At 44.7% G+C, this 17,181-nt stretch overlaps 1 protein-coding gene across 1 annotated transcript in view; it reads right to left on the bottom strand.

Moving 5' to 3' along the window:
* Nucleotides 1-2,004: 2,004 nt before the first annotated feature.
* Nucleotides 2,005-17,181, bottom strand: part of ABL2 (ABL proto-oncogene 2, non-receptor tyrosine kinase) — an 88,212-nt gene continuing 73,035 nt past the window's right edge. Inside the window, exons 5-12 of the mRNA XM_036272488.1 lie at nt 14,522-14,794; nt 13,375-13,459; nt 11,515-11,692; nt 10,435-10,619; nt 8,777-8,929; nt 7,814-7,903; nt 4,340-4,513; nt 2,005-3,845 (exon numbers count right to left, since the gene is read on the bottom strand). Coding sequence (XP_036128381.1) covers nt 2,122-3,845; nt 4,340-4,513; nt 7,814-7,903; nt 8,777-8,929; nt 10,435-10,619; nt 11,515-11,692; nt 13,375-13,459; nt 14,522-14,794 — 2,862 coding nt within the window. The 3' untranslated portion in view covers nt 2,005-2,121. The remainder of the gene's footprint in view (nt 3,846-4,339; nt 4,514-7,813; nt 7,904-8,776; nt 8,930-10,434; nt 10,620-11,514; nt 11,693-13,374; nt 13,460-14,521; nt 14,795-17,181) is intronic.

The following is a 17,181-nucleotide window of genomic DNA, read 5'->3' as shown; positions in this document are numbered from 1 at the left end:
TCCCTGCCCCACCCTTAAAAGGTTAATTGCTAAAACGATTTCAAGTTTCTGGAAGTGAGTAAGGAAGGGGGCGGCTGAGGAGAGGCAGCGGCTGCTGGTTTCAGACCCACGCGAAGCGGCTCGGGCTTCTCTCCCAACCATCACCAGCTGCTTGCGCTGCGCCTTCCAACAGCGGCAGAGCCCGCGGACCCAGCAGGAACACCCGGTGCTGTCTCCTTCCTTCAAACCCTTCTCCTGGCCTGGGCCTCCTCTCAAGCAGCCATAAGGATCCAAGTTTCCTCCTTGGTCAAAGATGCCAAACTCTGTCCAAAACAGTTTTTCCCTCTCAGTATTCTAGCCCAATTAATATAATCTCAACAGCTCTAAGTTTCATGGTTTGCTGCTGAGCAAAGAAGAGAATGAAAAACACTTCCACGTAAGAACACTGCACGGAGAGCTCTCTGGGGAGGCTCCACAGGGCGCCGGCGCCCGCCTGCAGACCCGCGCACGCGCATCACCACCTCTCGGGACAGACAGAGATGGGCTGTGGTTGACAGCGGATCGAGGGCGGAGGCAGGAAGAAGTTCACTCCTCACCAGTGCTGAATTCCTAGCTTCCCAAATAATATTCCTTTGGAAGAAAAAATGTATTTCTTTTTTTGTGTGTTGGGTTCTCCTTGGGGGCGGGGTCATAAAGCTTTAAAAACAGAATGGAGCGGTAACTGGGATTATGCCTGATATTGAGAATATTAGTATCTAAACAATTAGATCTAGCTCCCTGTGACCCTAATTAGTTTCCATAATTATAAATGAGTAGGGAGGGAAAAGGCCTATCTTTCAAAGGCAAAACATAAAATTGAGGGTTAAGTCATTAGGTGTCCCGGATCTAACTGGTGTTCCCTGGAAATGATGTGCTCCTTCAATTATACATTCTTAAAATAAATATTAAAGAATATTCCCAATGTGATCTTCACAAACAAGCACAACGAGGGGAGGGGTATGTGAAAGTAGAAAAGCATGTGAGAATAACTGGGGTGATGCATTTGAAATCCGCGGAGGGGAGGGGAGAGAGTGAGTGCACTCCTCTCTACTTTCTACCTGGACTGTGTCTAAGGCGACGAGGGAAGGGAAAGGTACAGAGAAACCACCATTGGGACCAAACCAGCTTCTCCTCTCAGTCACAGACCTCTGGGCCTGTTGGGTTCCAAGGAGAGTCCCTTTCGTGGGTCTTCTGGTTGATAAAGAAACATACAGCTGCCAAATCCTTGACTAGTATGTCAGTGTGCAGGGGTACTGGATCAGAAAGGGTTCCCTGCGAGAACCTGTCCGTGACCACTAATTTCAAAATCAATGTTGGTTAATGCCTGAATGCCACCAGGAATAAAGGAAGACAGCCCGCCCAGCAGGAGGCAGAGAAGAACCACTGAAGAGACCCCCTAATCCTGTCCATTAGGAAGTGACATACTAGACTGGAAGAAGCGACTTCTGCTGATCAACAGGAAATTTTAGGAGGCTTCAATCTCCCAGCTAGACTCCCCAGTATTCTTACTTCCGGCACCGGTGAGCACACCCATGGAAAGCAGGACAGGAGCAGACAGGCCACCTTTCCCAGTTTTGTAATTCCGGTCATCTGATTCGCAGTTCTTACTGCAGCAGTGACCTTGTGGAAGCAAGGCTAACAGCTGCTTCTAGAAACCTCGCTTAGTCCCTTCCCAGCTTTCCTTTCTTCTGGCTCACCAGATTCGCTAGGCGAGATGGAACACGACCCCCATCGGTACCTCCTGGCGCCCTCCGCCAGCTCCCTCTGTGCGGGACAGTCCCGAGCACTGCCGAGGGCAGCCCTGTCTAACCTCCTGGCAGCTCCAGGTAAGAAAGGGTGGGTTTGGGTCTTCACGGCACCACTCACATGTTCCCTGATGTTCCAGTGCAGCTTCCAATCCCGTCCAATTTCTCTCTCCTATGAGTTTTGCTTTTTGTTATTTTTGAGATGAACCTGTAAACGTGAGATCTCAGAGAGCTGAGGTACTTCACATAAACACACTCAAGTATCAGTCTTTCATTTTTTGAAAACAAGAACACAGGAAAACAAGTCCCTCCCCCTCCCCTCAGAAACGTGTGCCTGTCCCCACTAGGCTAACAGCGGCTACCTCTGCACCACATCGCTGATCTCCTGCACACACGACAGTAAGTTAGTAAGCACGGGATTGGCCCCGGGCACCCCAGCCGCTGCCGAAGACACCTGCAGCTCCTGCAGGCTGAGCTCCAGTTTGCTCACGGCCTCTCGGAAGGCGAACTTGTTGCGAGTCTGAGGGATGCAGTCCACGTAGCCTGAGCAGTAGTCGAGCAGCTGGTGGCCGGTGTCCACCAGCTGGCTATTGGGCACCGGTTCCGAGAGTGCACTGGACAGTAGGTCAGCACATTCCAGCAGGGCCTCCTTGCTAATTTTGTCGGCTGAGATTTTCTCAGCTGCCTGTTTGGTTTTCCTCAGAGCCACTTTAGTACCTGCTGTGCCGTTGGCCATTTTGGCTGGCGAGATGGAAGATGTGGGCAGAGGCACTTGAGGTGGGGGCACCACTGGCCTCCCAGCTTTCCCACTAGTGGGCACTGCCCCCAGAGCCGCCTTTTTCCCTCCTTCCTGTGTTTCTGACGCGGGCTGTCCGGCAGCGGGGGCCGTCGGCTCTTCCGAGGGGTCTGAGCACACGGGTGGATGCTGCAGTAGTCTCATCACTGGTGGTGGGGGTGGGGCACACTTTGGTTTTACCCGTCGGGGTCGGTCTTTGTCTCCAGAAGATGTGACCTGATGCTCGGACAGGAGCTTGAATGTGTTCCCCTGAGAGTCCGTGCCAATGAGCTGCACGTCGGCTGGAGTGTGCTTCAGAGTGGGGGAGATGAGGACGGGCACTTTGTGGTTGTGGGCGGTGGGGGGGACAGCCGCAGCCTTGGCTGGAGAAGCCCAGCCTGTCTGCTCAGCACCCTCTGGGACCCCCGCCATGCCAAGCCGGGCCCCGCCGTTCCTCTCCTTGCTCTTTGGGGCAGCTGCTACTCCAGCCACCCCCACCCCTGGACAGTCCTTCTCTGTGACAGCTGGATCCCCGGAGGGGGTTCTGAGAGGAAGAGCTGTGGCTCCTTTGGGCAAAAGTTTGGCTTTTGGTCTCTCCCTGGTTGGAGCAGCACCTTCCTCTGATTTTTTGGGAAGCATGTCATGGGCCCTGTCCACATTCTCTTCTGGTTGAGAAGAGGTGGACACTGTCCTTTCCAGCTGGATTTTGGACCTCTGGCAGTTTCTGGGAAGGGTCATTGCCATCCTATCCTGCTCTGGAAGCCCTGAGGACATGGAAGACGTAGAGTTCGACCTTGGAAAAGGCTTGGAAGTGGCATCACTGGCTGCGGGTTTACCTGCTCGCAAGCCCAGGGTCTTTTTGATTAAGCGTGGCGTAAAGAAGCCCGTGATGCCAGACCACCCACCGCCTGCAGCACCACTGCCCCCACCGCCACCGCCGTCGTCATTACAGAGGTTCCTCTGTGCAAAGCTCCCCCCATAGCACTTGGGGGGCACAAGATTCGCCTCTTGCTGGGCAGGAGTGAAAGAGAGCCCATCAGCATGCTGCAGAGAAGCAACAGATGAGAAGTTACCCGTGAGTTCGTATTTCTTGTGGGGCTGATTCTCCATTTCTCGGAAGGAGCTGCTGCGTTTGGGGGGTGTGGGAGCATTTCTCTTTTTCATGAAGGAGCTGAAGAAGCCTCCCTTCCTATCCCTGGTGAAACATGTCTCTTTGGCATCTTCCAAGAGGCTGCTGGGTGACTTGTCTCTTTGTTTGCGAGGCAGTGCTGGGGACCCACTGGGGGCCTGTGCACTTCTAATGAACCCTGATGAGAAACGGCCAATCAGTAATGTGAAAGACAAGAAGGCATTTGTTACACTCGAGTTACTAAGGTCTAACTGTAAGAGTCAGAGGAAACTAACAAACACATTACCATTTCACACTGATCAGTGTTCCTACTGTGACATGGGATACACATGGGAAGAAATACCCCGCTGGTTTTTCCTCAGCCTTCAGTTTTCTCCAGAAACTACTGTACAACCTGGCCTCAATCTCAGGGTCACTGAAGAAGTGTTGGCCAGAACTGCAAAGATGGCAAGTATCTGGGGCTCGGGGCAAGGAAATGGGGGGGCGGCAGACTGCATGCAAGTGGGTGCACCAGGACTCCTAACACAGTGACAGAGCTGAGGACAGTGGTAAGTAAAACGGGCGCCAGCCACACTTTCCTCGGGGAAGACAAGCAGGAGGTAGGAACAGAAGCACCATAGCCCACAGTTCTTTAAACAAGGCCATCTGACTCGCCCGCCTAGGGACCCATACCTGGTGCTGAACTGGAAGCAGAGCCGTCGGGGGCGTCTAGGGAGCCTTCGATGTTCTCCTTGTTCTCGGCCTGCTTCTTCAGCGTCCGGGTCTTGGAAGGAAGCACAGGTAGTCGGGGCAGGTAGGGGACGACAGACGAGGAGGCGGCAGCTCTCCCCAGCTCCTCAGCTACCTCTGTGGGGAGAAAGGGGACCGAGGAAAAGAGCAGTTTCAGGACAGAGCAAAGGAGTTCTTTTCAGAAAAGGCATACAACAGTGAGAAAACTGGAGAACAGAGCACTAACATGCACAGATGGAGTCACAGTGTGCACTCTGTTCTGTCTGGCTTCCCTGGCGCAGCACTGTGTCTGTGCAGTCGTGCGCAGCACTGTGTCTGTGCAGTCGTGCTCAGCACTGTGTCTGTGCAGTCGTGCTCAGCACTGTGTCTGTGCAGTCGTGCTCAGCACTGTGTCTGTGCAGTCGTGCTCAGCACTGTGTCTGTGCAGTCGTGCTCAGCACTGTGTCTGTGCAGTCGTGCGCAGCACTGTGTCTGTGCAGTCGTGCTCAGCACTGTGTCTGTGCAGTCGTGCTCAGCACTGTGTCTGTGCAGTCGTGCTCAGCACTGTGTCTGTGCAGTCGTGCTCAGCACTGTGTCTGGAGCCGTGCAGGGCGCTGCACGTGCCGAGGCTTCCCTCGTGCCTGTGTCCCGTCCAGGTGAGAGGGATGCACTGAAGTCCACCCATTCTCCTCCACTTGTTTCCAGTGCTGGGCTACAATGACTACGTTGCTAGAGGCGTCCTGCTACGTCCTCTGCTTCACAATTGCATGAGCAGGACTGGTGGTCATGAGATGCATGTAAATTTGGCTTTTTCCTGCCAAACTATCTCCCCAAATGGCTGTACCAATCTACACTCACACTAGCATTGTATAAAATTCTGGTTACTCTGCATGCTTGCCCGTTTTCTGTTATCAGGTTTTTTGTGCTTTTATTTTTAGTCATTCTGGGGTGGGAATGTAACGAGATCTCATTGTTTTACTTTGTACTTCTCTGACGAGGAGTGATATTGAGCATGGTCTTCATATGCTTACTGGTCGTTCGGCTATCCTTGCTTACTAAGTCTCTGTTCAGGGGCTGAACAAAGCCAATGGATGTCTGCAGAGACCTTTATTTTTTTGGTTGTACCTTGTACTAAAAAGGAAGGGTAGATACATTCCATTTTGTGCAGATGAGGCTCCTGAAAAAAGGTTCACCCATCAAAAAGCGTTGCTGGCTAAACCTGGCCATGGTTCTGTGTTTTTCACTGAGGCAAAGACAAAATTTGCTATTCATTCTTAAACAAAAATGGTGAGGTGAAAGGGGGGGGGGTCAATGGGGGGGGGAAGGAGGGACATCTATAATATTTTCAACAATAAAGATTTTTAAAAAGTGAAGCCAGTAGGATCAATTAGGTCGTAAAATTTTTAATTATTTTACATTTTTTGGTAATTATTTAAAAAAACCTACATCCCATAACAGTGGGTATATGGCACATAATCGAACCAATCCAATGAGAGCCCTTTCTTACGCTGCTATGCACAGCAGCTAGGGGTCAGACATGACCTTGAGGATGCGGACAGCTGTGTCCAATACCACCTGGAGGATTCTGAGGACGAGATCAATGAAGAAGCAAAAAGTAAAGACATGTTGGGTGGGAGAGGCTTTGGGAAGGAGGGAGGGGGAAGGAGAAGCCTCGAAGGTACTTGAGACCATGACTCTGAGGTTAACATCATCCTTGCTTTCCCACGGTTTGGTAACATCATCCCCACTTTCCCTCGGTTTGGTTATGAGCCAATAAATCCTCCTCTTATTACTTAAGGAAGTTTGAGTTAGGTTTCCTTTACTTACAACTAAATACATCCTTTTAAGGTCAGAACTGTGTCTTATCTCTGTGTCTTCAGACCTAGTATAGTCCCTGCCACAGATTAAATGCTTAATAAATTATTAGTTGAACATTAAATTTCTTATTTAGCAACTGTGAATTGAAGCGAGCTTTGAAAATTGATAAGAGCCAATTTTCTTAAAGGATGTAACATTTTCAAGAGAAGCAGAAATATTAACTAAGGATTCAACAGAAGTTAAAAGTTGACACCAAAGCACCAGAGAAATGGACCCTACTCTTTGGCCGATACTCATGATGTCTACCACTTTGACACCACAGGAGAGACGTTGGGGACAGGCAGCTGTTCAATCTGGCCGGAAGGGCCCGCTGTGCCCTCCCCACCTGCAGAAATTCCACATCAAAGGACCAACATGTAAACATTGATTAAACTTTGATGTTCTACTTTTCTTGTTCTTCTCACCTAGACATGATAAATCACTGAGGGAAGTAGACAAAAATCAACTTGCCTGATTTCTTCTTCATAAATATATATACAGATATTTTTTTAAATCCTCACCCGGGGATATATTTCCATTGAATTTTTTTTTTTAGAGTGGAAGGGGGGATGGGGGGAAAGAGGGAGGGGAGAGAGAAACATCTATGGGAGAGAGACACAATGACTAGTTGCCTCCCGAATGACCCTGACCTGGGCCAGGGATAGAACCTGCGACTCTTCGGTCTGAGGGCCATGTGCTAACTGCAAGCCAAACCGGCCAAGGCCTCTTCTAGTTTTTAAAACTTGAACTTAAGCAGTAAGTTCTGTACTCAATTATGAAGGAAAGGAAACATTTGAGAAATACGTATAAAATTCTGGAACTATATCAAAGTGTCTAATAGGCGAGTACAACTAACAATGTCACGTTTTTAGCTCTCTAGGAATAGGCCCTCTTTATAACAAGTTCACTGCTTGCTTTTTGCAGATAATTTGAGAAGAATTATACACAGAATTAGGAAACCCTGTACATGTCCGTACCCTTGTTTTTAGATGGGGGTTCTCACTGTTCACAGCATAACTTCACATGCTCATTCTGAACTCCTCTACGTGTCAATATATTTAAGAATACCATTTTAAATATTTAATTATATGGAGATGATCATTAACAGCCCATTCGATATTTAAATTTTTCTTAATTTTCCAATATTATAAACTACACTCTGCTGGAACATCCTTGTAACTAAATCTTTGTTCATGCCCTTGATTTTTTCCTTAGGATCTATTTCCAGAAACAGAATTTCTCGATATTGCTTTTATGACTTGGTTCTGCCTTTGCAGGTATGGTGCAAGGAGCTGGAATGTTTTACATACTCATTTTCTCTTCTTCTCTTCTCTACGTAAGTGTTAATGCTTTAAAAACTACTGAACTTACTCTCTTTATGAAGAGACTGAATTAATTTGTAATTAAAATATAACTTCAATATGAAAAACAGCAATTTAATAAAAAAGGCAAAACAAGAATAATGAAGGCCAAGAATTCACTCATATCCTGAAACAGAGTCCCAAGCGACACTGCGCTGTTTCTGAGGCGTTACCGCCACCACCCAGCACTAGCCACAACCAGGAGCCACCCGAGTCTCACCTTCAGAAATGCTGGAGTCATGGAACATGGTTTCAAAAGCTTGATGTGTTTCAGCAAAAGAAGGCCTGTCAGCAGGGCTCCACTTCCAGCCTATGTGCCAAAAGAGGAAGTGTTGAAAGTGCCCCACAGGAAGAAATATCCATGGTGCACCTGACAGCGAGTCCACGCCTCATGGTGAGTGCTTGTCAAAGCAGAATTACCGCGTGATCACAATGATAGGGAGTCCGCTGCCTCTCACCTCCACTCAGAGGGTAATGAACCCGCTTCCTAGGGCAAGTCCTATGCAGCCTCTGCTCCTATTCCCTCTACTACAGGGATGGGGAGACAGTTTAGAAAATGGCAAGTTTTCTTCCACTGGAAAAATAACAGAAGTTAAACCTGTCTTCAAACTCACTCTAACCTTAGGAAACTTGAGCTGTACATATTCTGAAATATAACAGGCCATCAGAAGGAAAGAACTTGGAGTCCACATTTGACTAAGAGATGGCAGCAGGCAATGCCAGTGCTCAATGAGAAAATAAGACCTCTGCTCAAACACAACTGTAACTGAATTCACTACCACCTTCCTACTCTTCCCTCTCACCTTCAAGGAGTCAGGTACATGTTTATTCATCACAGAGGTTACTTTAATATATTCTCCATTCTTTAGCAATCATTTTTATCTAGTTGAAAGCCATCCTTCACTACCTAACTCCAAACCCAACTTCTTGTTATCCTATTTTTTAAAAACTGATTTTTAGAGAGAGGAAGGGAGAGACGGAGAAAGAAACATCGATGTGAGAAACATCAATCAGCTGCCTCCCATATGCACCTCAACCAGGGTATGTGCCCTAACCAGGAATCAAACCCACCATCTCTGGTGTATGGGATGACGTTCTAATCAAGTGAGCCACAACGACCAGGGCTAATCACCCTGAATTGCTGACTCAAATCTTCAAAATCAAAATATGCAAAAATACTCACATGCTCTCATAAGTTCATAAACCTTAGGGGGGCATCCTTCAGGCTGTTCCATTCGATATCCCTTTTCCAGTAGATCATAGACCTGAGACAGGTCAATACCTGGATACGGTGACATTCCATAGGTAGCAATTTCCCACAACAGTACCCCAAAAGCTGCATAAGAGATAAAAAAGAAGAGCTTAATGTTTCTTCTCTAATTTATTATTTTATACCATTAGGTAATTAACTTTCAAATTTTGGGTAACATTTAGTTATCCAAAGTATATGCTCCTAATTCTTACAGGATTAGTTGGCCTTCTAAGATATCTGTCATGGGAACATTTCAGGTACAATCTCAAGATGGTTTTCTTTGTATTTCCCATCTTTTATTTAGACTTCCTTTACTACAATGAAGAATAAACTATGACCATATAAGAAGTCTGGGGCATAATCAAACTATTCTTAGAGAAATCTATGATCTATTTAATGATTTTCAGGGTTTGGTTTGGTTTTGAATCCTCAACCGAGGATATTTTTCCATTTATCTTCAGATAGAGTGGGAGAGAAAGAGAGAGAGAGAAACATCAATTGACAGAGACAAATCGATTGGTTTCATCCCACATGACCCCAACCAGAGCCAGGGACCAAACCACAGAGGTACATGCCCTTGACCAGAATCAAACCCGCGCGACTCTTTGGTCTGTGGGCCGACGCTCTAACCATTGAGCCAAACTGGCCAGGGCAAGTTTCACAGTTTTGGTGTCAGCTAATATTAGAGGAGTAAATATAAAAATGAACTCATTTAAAATCAGATAACATCCACTCTAGAAAAAAGAATTTGCTTGATTTTTGTCACTGGTTATTTCTGAGTTTGAGATTTCTGGTAAAGAGTGACTTAGAATCTCACAACTATTTCTATTGGCCCACAATCCAAATTTCCAGACTTGTTCAGTCCCCCTAAATCATACTGCTTTTCATGGCCAGAGAAACAAGATCAGTCACCAGGATAAACCTAGCTGAAATTTCAGCATGCCTTCCTTGAAAAGAGGGTGCTAATGTGTGTCCCTGGGCCCTGGAAACGAGCACTAAAACCTAATGTGGAAAACAAGGAGCTTCACAGAAAAAGCACCATTAAATCCAATGCAATATGAGATCTAGGCTGTGAGCTCTTTGAAGCAGGTACTTCTTTTTTTCACTTTCTTCTTTACACTTCTTTCTATGCTAAGTGCCTAGCACAATGCCTGGCAGACAGTAGGTATTTAATAAATGCTTGCAGCCCTGGCCAGTTTGGCTCAGCGGTTAGAGCGTCAGCCTGCGGTCCAGAGAGACCCGGGTTCGGTTCCCGCTAAGGGCAGTTTGTCCCTGGCCCTGGTTGGGTCGTGTGGGTGGCAGCCACTCGATGTGTCCCTTTCACGTCGATGTTTCTCTCTCTCTCTCTCTCTCTCTCTCTCTCTCTCTCTCTCTCTCTTCCTGTCTCTCCCCCCTCCCACTCTATCTGAACAAAAAACGGAAAAATGTCCTCAGGTGAGGATAAAAAATAAATAAATAAATAAATGCTTGCAGAATGATTGAAGAGGTGAGGGTAAAAGCAAAGGATATTAATCATATATAGAGAAGCTCTGGAGAATTAATAGCATTTATAGAGAAAACACACAGAAAAAAGCTTCTTCCAACCTTACCCCAAACGTCAGACTTAATTGAGAAGGTATTGTAGGCAAGACTCTCTGGTGCTGTCCATTTAATAGGAAATTTGGCTCCGGCATGAGCAGTGTAGGTGTCTCCAGTCATTAATCTACTTAAGCCAAAGTCAGCCACTTTTACCACATGGTTTTCTCCCACTAGGCAGTTCCGAGCTGCAAGATCTCTGTAGGATAGAGAACCCTAGTGTGATCCTATGTAGATGGTGAGGAAAGTAACCGTGAAGGCTCTATTCTCGGTTATTTGTGTCTCAAGCAGAGTTGATAAGTGCTGACAGATACAGGTTTTTATGACAATTGCTGACAGGGTAGAAAGCCTCTAATTGTACATCACTTGTAGAGTTACTCATCAAGAGTAGTTATATGATGCCAGAATAAAGCAGGCTTCATAAAATGACGCTTAAACAATGCGAGGGGTTAGGAGTACCGACCCCACCCCCACCCCACCCCCATGCAGCCAAAAATCCACACATAACATTTGACTCCCCAAAACTTAGCTACTAATAATAGCTAATTACTATTAGCTATATATGTATTATACACTATAATCTTATAATAACATAAGCTAGGGAAAATAATATATTAAGAAAATCATAAGGAAGAAAAATACATTTACAGTACTATATGTATTTATAGAAAAAAAAAAAAACCTGTGTATATAAGTGGACCCTCACAGTACAAACACTTGTTGTTCAAGGGTCAACTACACATTGGGAATGTTTTCAGAGGTGAACAGATACTTTTCTGCAAGGGTTTAAGTTATTAAGACAGAAAGCTATTTTTTAAATTAAGTCACTAGAAGGAAAAAAAGGCTACTGAAAATAGGCCTGGGCAAAATAAAGAGCTTTCTGTTTTGAGGATAGCAAAGGTCCCTCATTAATACTCTAATCAGAGTGCATAGGTTTATAAGTTGGAAGTGACCTCATAATGAGCTCTGTGAAAAGGAAAATTTCCTGAATCATCTGAAAATGTCTGGGAAGGTTCTCACATTCTTCCCTTTATGTGCATGACATGCAAGGTAGCTTCATGGTTAATCGAAGGTAATGCTCAGATGTGACACACCTGTGGATGAAATTCTTCTTCTCTAAATACTCCATTGCAGAAGAGATCTGCGTGGCCATGTACAGCAGCACGACCGCGGTCACCTCCTCTCGGCTGCATTCTCGCAAGTAGTCCAGCAGGTTTCCATAGGGCATGTATTCAGTCACAATGTAAAATGGTGGCTCCAAAGTACACACACCTGACAGTTCAAGAATAAAGCTTGTTTTATTAGTATATATTCAAATCTAGTTCAGTAATCTTTTCCCTCCTTGCTATCACATTCCCTGAAAATATAGCCAAGTTAAGAAGATGGTTGATAAGGGACTCTCTACTTCCAATACATAATTCTGGAAATTCATATGCACTTGAGTATTTGCTGTGTGGGCAAAAGCAGTAACTTGTATTAATTCCATAAGGGATCAGGAAGACCAAACTTTCTGGAGTTCTGTATATGGCTCGCAATTCCCATTCTCAACTGCACGCTAATAGTGCTTATCTAAAAGTAACCACAATTCAAAAGGAGTTCATCACCACCAAACCAGTATTACAAGAAACATTATAGGGTCTTCTTTAAGAAGAAGATAAAAAATATGAACACTAAAATGGCAATAAGTACATATCAACAATTGAATCTACAAACCAAATGAATAAGCAGAACAGAAACAGACTCATACATACAGAGAACTTTTGTTGCCAGATGGGAGGGAACTGAAGGGGTGGGTGAAAAAAGTGAAGGGATTAAGAAGTACAAATTGGTTGTTAGATTGATGCACCACAAAAGGAAGGGTGAGAAGGGGTGGGAAGAGATAAACCAAAGGACTTATATGCAAATATGCATAACCAATGGACAAAGAAAATAGTGTGGGGAAGGCGTGGGGGTGGGGGGGTGCATGAGTGGGGAGGAAAGGGGTCAATGGGGCAAAAATGGGGAACATTTGTAATATACCCAACAATATGAATTTAGAAATAAATAAATAAAAGTAACCCCAATACTGCATATGTTAAGGATTATGTGAGCCCAGCCTGTAACAACGCTTTGTAAAAAGATTATAAATTTTTTCCGTAAATCAAATATGTGGCAGATTCCTTGTAAAGAACCATCAAGAACTATTTCCTTGGGATAGTTTGACTCAATTTGAACACCCAAAGAAAGTGCCCCTATTTTGAAAAGGGCAAAGGGGTCAGACACAGGCTTCTTAGTGACCTGAACAGGTGAGAAGCCAATCTACCAGAGCACAGTATTTTCTGCTTGTAAAGGTAATCTGATGGGCGTGGTCACGTTTAATCTGCTTCTTTTCAATAGTCCTTTGTTTAGTGTTTCTTTATTTTGTGAAATCATTTTGTGACAGTTTTCGATTTGGAATCATTTTGAATGATTCTGAACTTTGAATCTGGGGCAATTACCACAAACTGGGCAGTTTTACACATTGCAATCAATCCAGGCCACTGTTTCTTTGGCAAATTTGTTGTTGTTGCTAATCCTCACCTGAGGATATATGATTCTTGGAGAGAGTGGAAGGATGAGAGAGGAAGAGAGGGAGGGGGAAAGGAAGAGAGAGAAACATCGATGGAAGAGAGACACCTTGATTGGTTGCCTCCTGCACTCACCTGATCAGTGCTGGGGATCAAACCTGCAACCCAGGTAGGTGCCCTTGACCAGAATCCAACCCTAGACTACCTAGTAAGGGGGCTGACAATCCTATCTCGGAGCCACACCAGAAAGGGCTCTTGGGCAAATTTTAAACACAAAGCCTGATTAAAATAGCAACCATTTGTTAAAGTAGATTCACACTTGGTGATTCAAAGGAAAATTTGAAGATAATGGGGTGTTGGGGGACAAGAATCTTTGAGAAAACCTGTGGTCCAGGCAAGCTTTCCTACCTAACAGCTGTACCAGATTAGGGTGCTTGATCTCCTTCATCACCGCAGCTTCTTTCAGGAACTCCTCCACCTCCATGGTATCTTCCTGGGAGGGGCGAGAAGAAGAGCAAACCCTCACCTTAACCATCTGAGTCAACTCACAACCCTAAAACTTCAGCTTTAAAGGTGGCATCTTTTGAATATTTTAACATATACATCAAGAAATGTTTTCATAACTTTATATTCTCTACAGAAGGCTAATTAAGAAAGAAAAATCTGTCCTTAAATTTATCTAATATCTGAAATGAGTGAAAATTAGAAGGGTGAGCAGAATTCAGCAATCACATCCTATCACGGCTGAAACACACACACACACACACACACACACACACACACACACACACAGGAGACCTCAATAATTCGGTTCTTTGATAGCTAACAGCCAGCTCTGAAAGAGGAGACATAACAGTTAGCTGTTTAGATGTCTGTATTCCTGACAAATTCCTTAAGGAGCAATGCATGCTTGCAAGGCCTTAAATATCGTTCCACACTCAGAATGTGCTTAATAAATGCTTGCTCAAAGAACTGACCACGACTCTTACTGAAGAGCAGGTCTATCTATGGGTGATGTGGCAGAGCCACTGAGGCATACAGGAGAATCTTCAGAGAATGGAGGAGTGAACACTCTGAAATCTGATACCCAGATGCTTCAGGAAGAGATCCATTCTTACGGAGATGGGGGAACAAAGGCAGGGATAGAGGGGAAGAGGGGAGAAGAGAGGAGAAAAGAAGGGGAGAGAGGGGGAGAGAGCAAGCCAGAGAGAATGCCCATGATTCTTGAACAATGCTGAAGAATTCTGTCCAGCAGGGGTTGTGCTGAGGAAGCAAAACAAGCCGGTTCACTTTAAAACTTGTAATTTGCTTCCCACCTCCCACTGATCTCCATCGACAGCCTGGAGACCAGCCCCCACGTGGCCCACCGCACTGCAGTGGCGACCTGCCCCTGCACGGTCAGCAGTGGCTCTAGGGTTGAACAGCACAACGTGCTGATGTGCTGGCACCAGTGAGTGGAAAGCATTCCAAAGTTAAAGAGGGGCATGCTAGTATTTCAGAGTGGTTCGGCACAAAAGAAAAAGATGCCTAAAAACGGTGATTCTCAGCAACCCACCTTCAGTGTTTTCACAGCAACTGTCAGGCTGTATTTCTTCCAGACGCCAACGTAAACCTCTCCATACTGACCACCCCCAAGCTTGTGCTTCATGGTAATATCTGTTCGCTCCATTTCCCATTTGTCATGGATGGGGGACACACCGTAAACTGTAGGCTTGTTACACTTGGGTGCAGGGTAGTGCAGCGTTGTCACCAGCCCATCAGCCACGGTGGAGTGATGGTGAACCAGCTCTGCCAAGGTGCTGAAGCGGCTCTCGGCAGTCACATACACCTGGAGGAAGGCAGGGGGGAGCCAAGCCAACTTGAAAAGAAATCATAATGCTTTTTAAAATCCTCACCCAATAATTATGTTTACTGACTTTTTAGAGAGAGAGGAAGGGAGAGACACAGAAACAGCAGTGGGTTGCCTCCCAGTGCCCCACCAGGGGTCGAACCCACCCCCTTCTGGTGTACAGGACAATGCTTCTACCAACTGAACCACCTGGCCAGGGCCAGAAAATTTTTTTCAAGCCCACTATTTCACTGGCCTAAAGTTACAGAGCTAGGAGGTCACCCTCCTGAGGTAAGTGAAAGAATTAAATGATGGCAGCAAGGGAACACAGAGCTCACCCACTCTTCCTCCACTGACTACATTAGCTCTAGTCATGGGGGAAAACTTCAAAGACATCTTTCTGGATCATCAAGATCACTGGTCTTCAAATACTTTTTAAGCATGAAGACTGTAGAACTCAAATATATTAGACAAATAAAGGAAGAGAGTATCTGATTGAAGTAGGCAAGAGGGGACTGTGAGTTTATCAAATACCCCTTCGGAATCTTACACAGAACATAGTTTGAACACCACTGATTTGGATTTTTTTGGTAGAGCAAGGGTATTCAAATATGTTATAATTTTTGTTTAACTAGTATATGCTTTTGAGTGTCTAGGTCATTTTTAAAAGAATCATATTTTATTTCAGAGACTCTGTTACCAAAACAGTAGTTAACCTGTGATAGGTAATAAGTGTAAAGTAAGATAGTCTTTGGACCTTACCTCCCAAGGAGCTTATTTTTTTTTTAAAAAAAGAAACTTTTATTGTATACAGAAAAGTATACAATAAATGGAGAATTGCTGCTTTTTAAAAATAAACTCATCCAATGTTAACATCTCCCACACTGAGAATTATAATGTCACCAACACCCCAGAAGCTTCTCTCGTGCCATCCCCGATATTTAACCCTGCAAAGGTGACCACTCTGCTGACTTCCAACACCTTAGATCAGCTTTGCCTGCATCTGAACTCTATACAAGTGGAATTACACAGCATGTATTGTATTTTGGCTGCCTTCTTTCCACTCCATTTTTTTCAGGTTAATTTTTAATGAATCAGAACCCCCTAAGTGATGATTTTAAAAGCAGAATTTTCATCAAATTAACACTTAAGAGCAAAAATACATTTAAAAAACCTAAACCTTAAGGCAGAAGTAAAACATTATTAAACCAACATGTCTAATACAGACTGCAGAATGTCAGAATTCATTCTATTGTTAGACAGTTGGGAGTTTCTAGTTTGGAACCATTACAACTAATTCTGCTATGAACACCTTGTACATGCCTTCTGTACACATGTGCACTCATTCCTGTTGGGTATTAACCGGAAGTAGAGCTGCTGGGTCTCTCATACATTATTACTTATCTGAATCTACTTGGTTTTATCAAGAGAGAATATGTCTCTAAAGTGGTACAAAAGAGAAAGACAATTCATAATTTTCTTATTTCCTACACTGTACCAGCCATTATGTTTTACAGAAATTATTTCATTTAATCCTCACAAGAATCCAACAAGGTGGGATGGGAAATTGAGGCGTACGTAAGGTCACAAAGTTATAAATAAGTGGTGGAGTTACACAGTAAACCAAATCTGCTTGCTCCAAAGCCTCTGCCTCCCCTACTGTGCATAGCACACAAAAGAAAAGAATGGAAGAAAGGATTCCATCTGTATTTACCGTTCAATAGAAGAACTAACATAAGCCTATGCTTAATAATTCATAAAGTGAACCAGTTCCATTCTAACACAACCATTCTAAACCAGTTGATCTTTCCAACATGTAAATTACTAAATGATTCATCTATATTATCATCCTCACCCGAGGACATTTTTTTGCATTTATCTTCAGATAGAGCAGGAGGGAGAGAGGGGGAAAGAGAGAGAGAGAAATATCGATGTGAGAGAGACACATCGACTGGCTGCCACCCACACAACCCCAACTGGGGCTAGGGACAAACTGCAACCAAGGTACAAGCCCTTAGTGGGAACTGAACCCTGGGCTCTGGTTTGCGGGCCGACGCTGATCGCTGAGCCAAACCGGCCAGGGCAGCACCAATCCTAGAAGCTTCAATTATTACTCCGTGAACTTTCTGGTAGAGATTATTATAATTTTCGGATATAAAAGTTTAATTTATAAATTCCATACAATGTATTAGACATATATGTCTATTTACATATTAATGATTAAAACAGCTAATTTACCCAGCAATTTCCTTCATACTTCTTCACATCTGGCTCAGCATTGAACTATTAATATAATACTGTTTTAAATTTCCATTACCATGTTTTTTTGAAAAGCGTAAGTTCTCTCTAACATGCCAATCAGACCAAACTCACATCAGTGATTATTT

The sequence above is a fragment of the Molossus molossus genome, unplaced genomic scaffold (genome assembly GCF_014108415.1).
Source record: "Molossus molossus isolate mMolMol1 unplaced genomic scaffold, mMolMol1.p scaffold_m16_p_20, whole genome shotgun sequence".
Taxonomy (NCBI): domain Eukaryota; kingdom Metazoa; phylum Chordata; class Mammalia; order Chiroptera; family Molossidae; genus Molossus; species Molossus molossus.
Note: the sequence above shows the minus strand (reverse complement) of the source record. Positions and strands in the feature narration are given on the sequence as shown.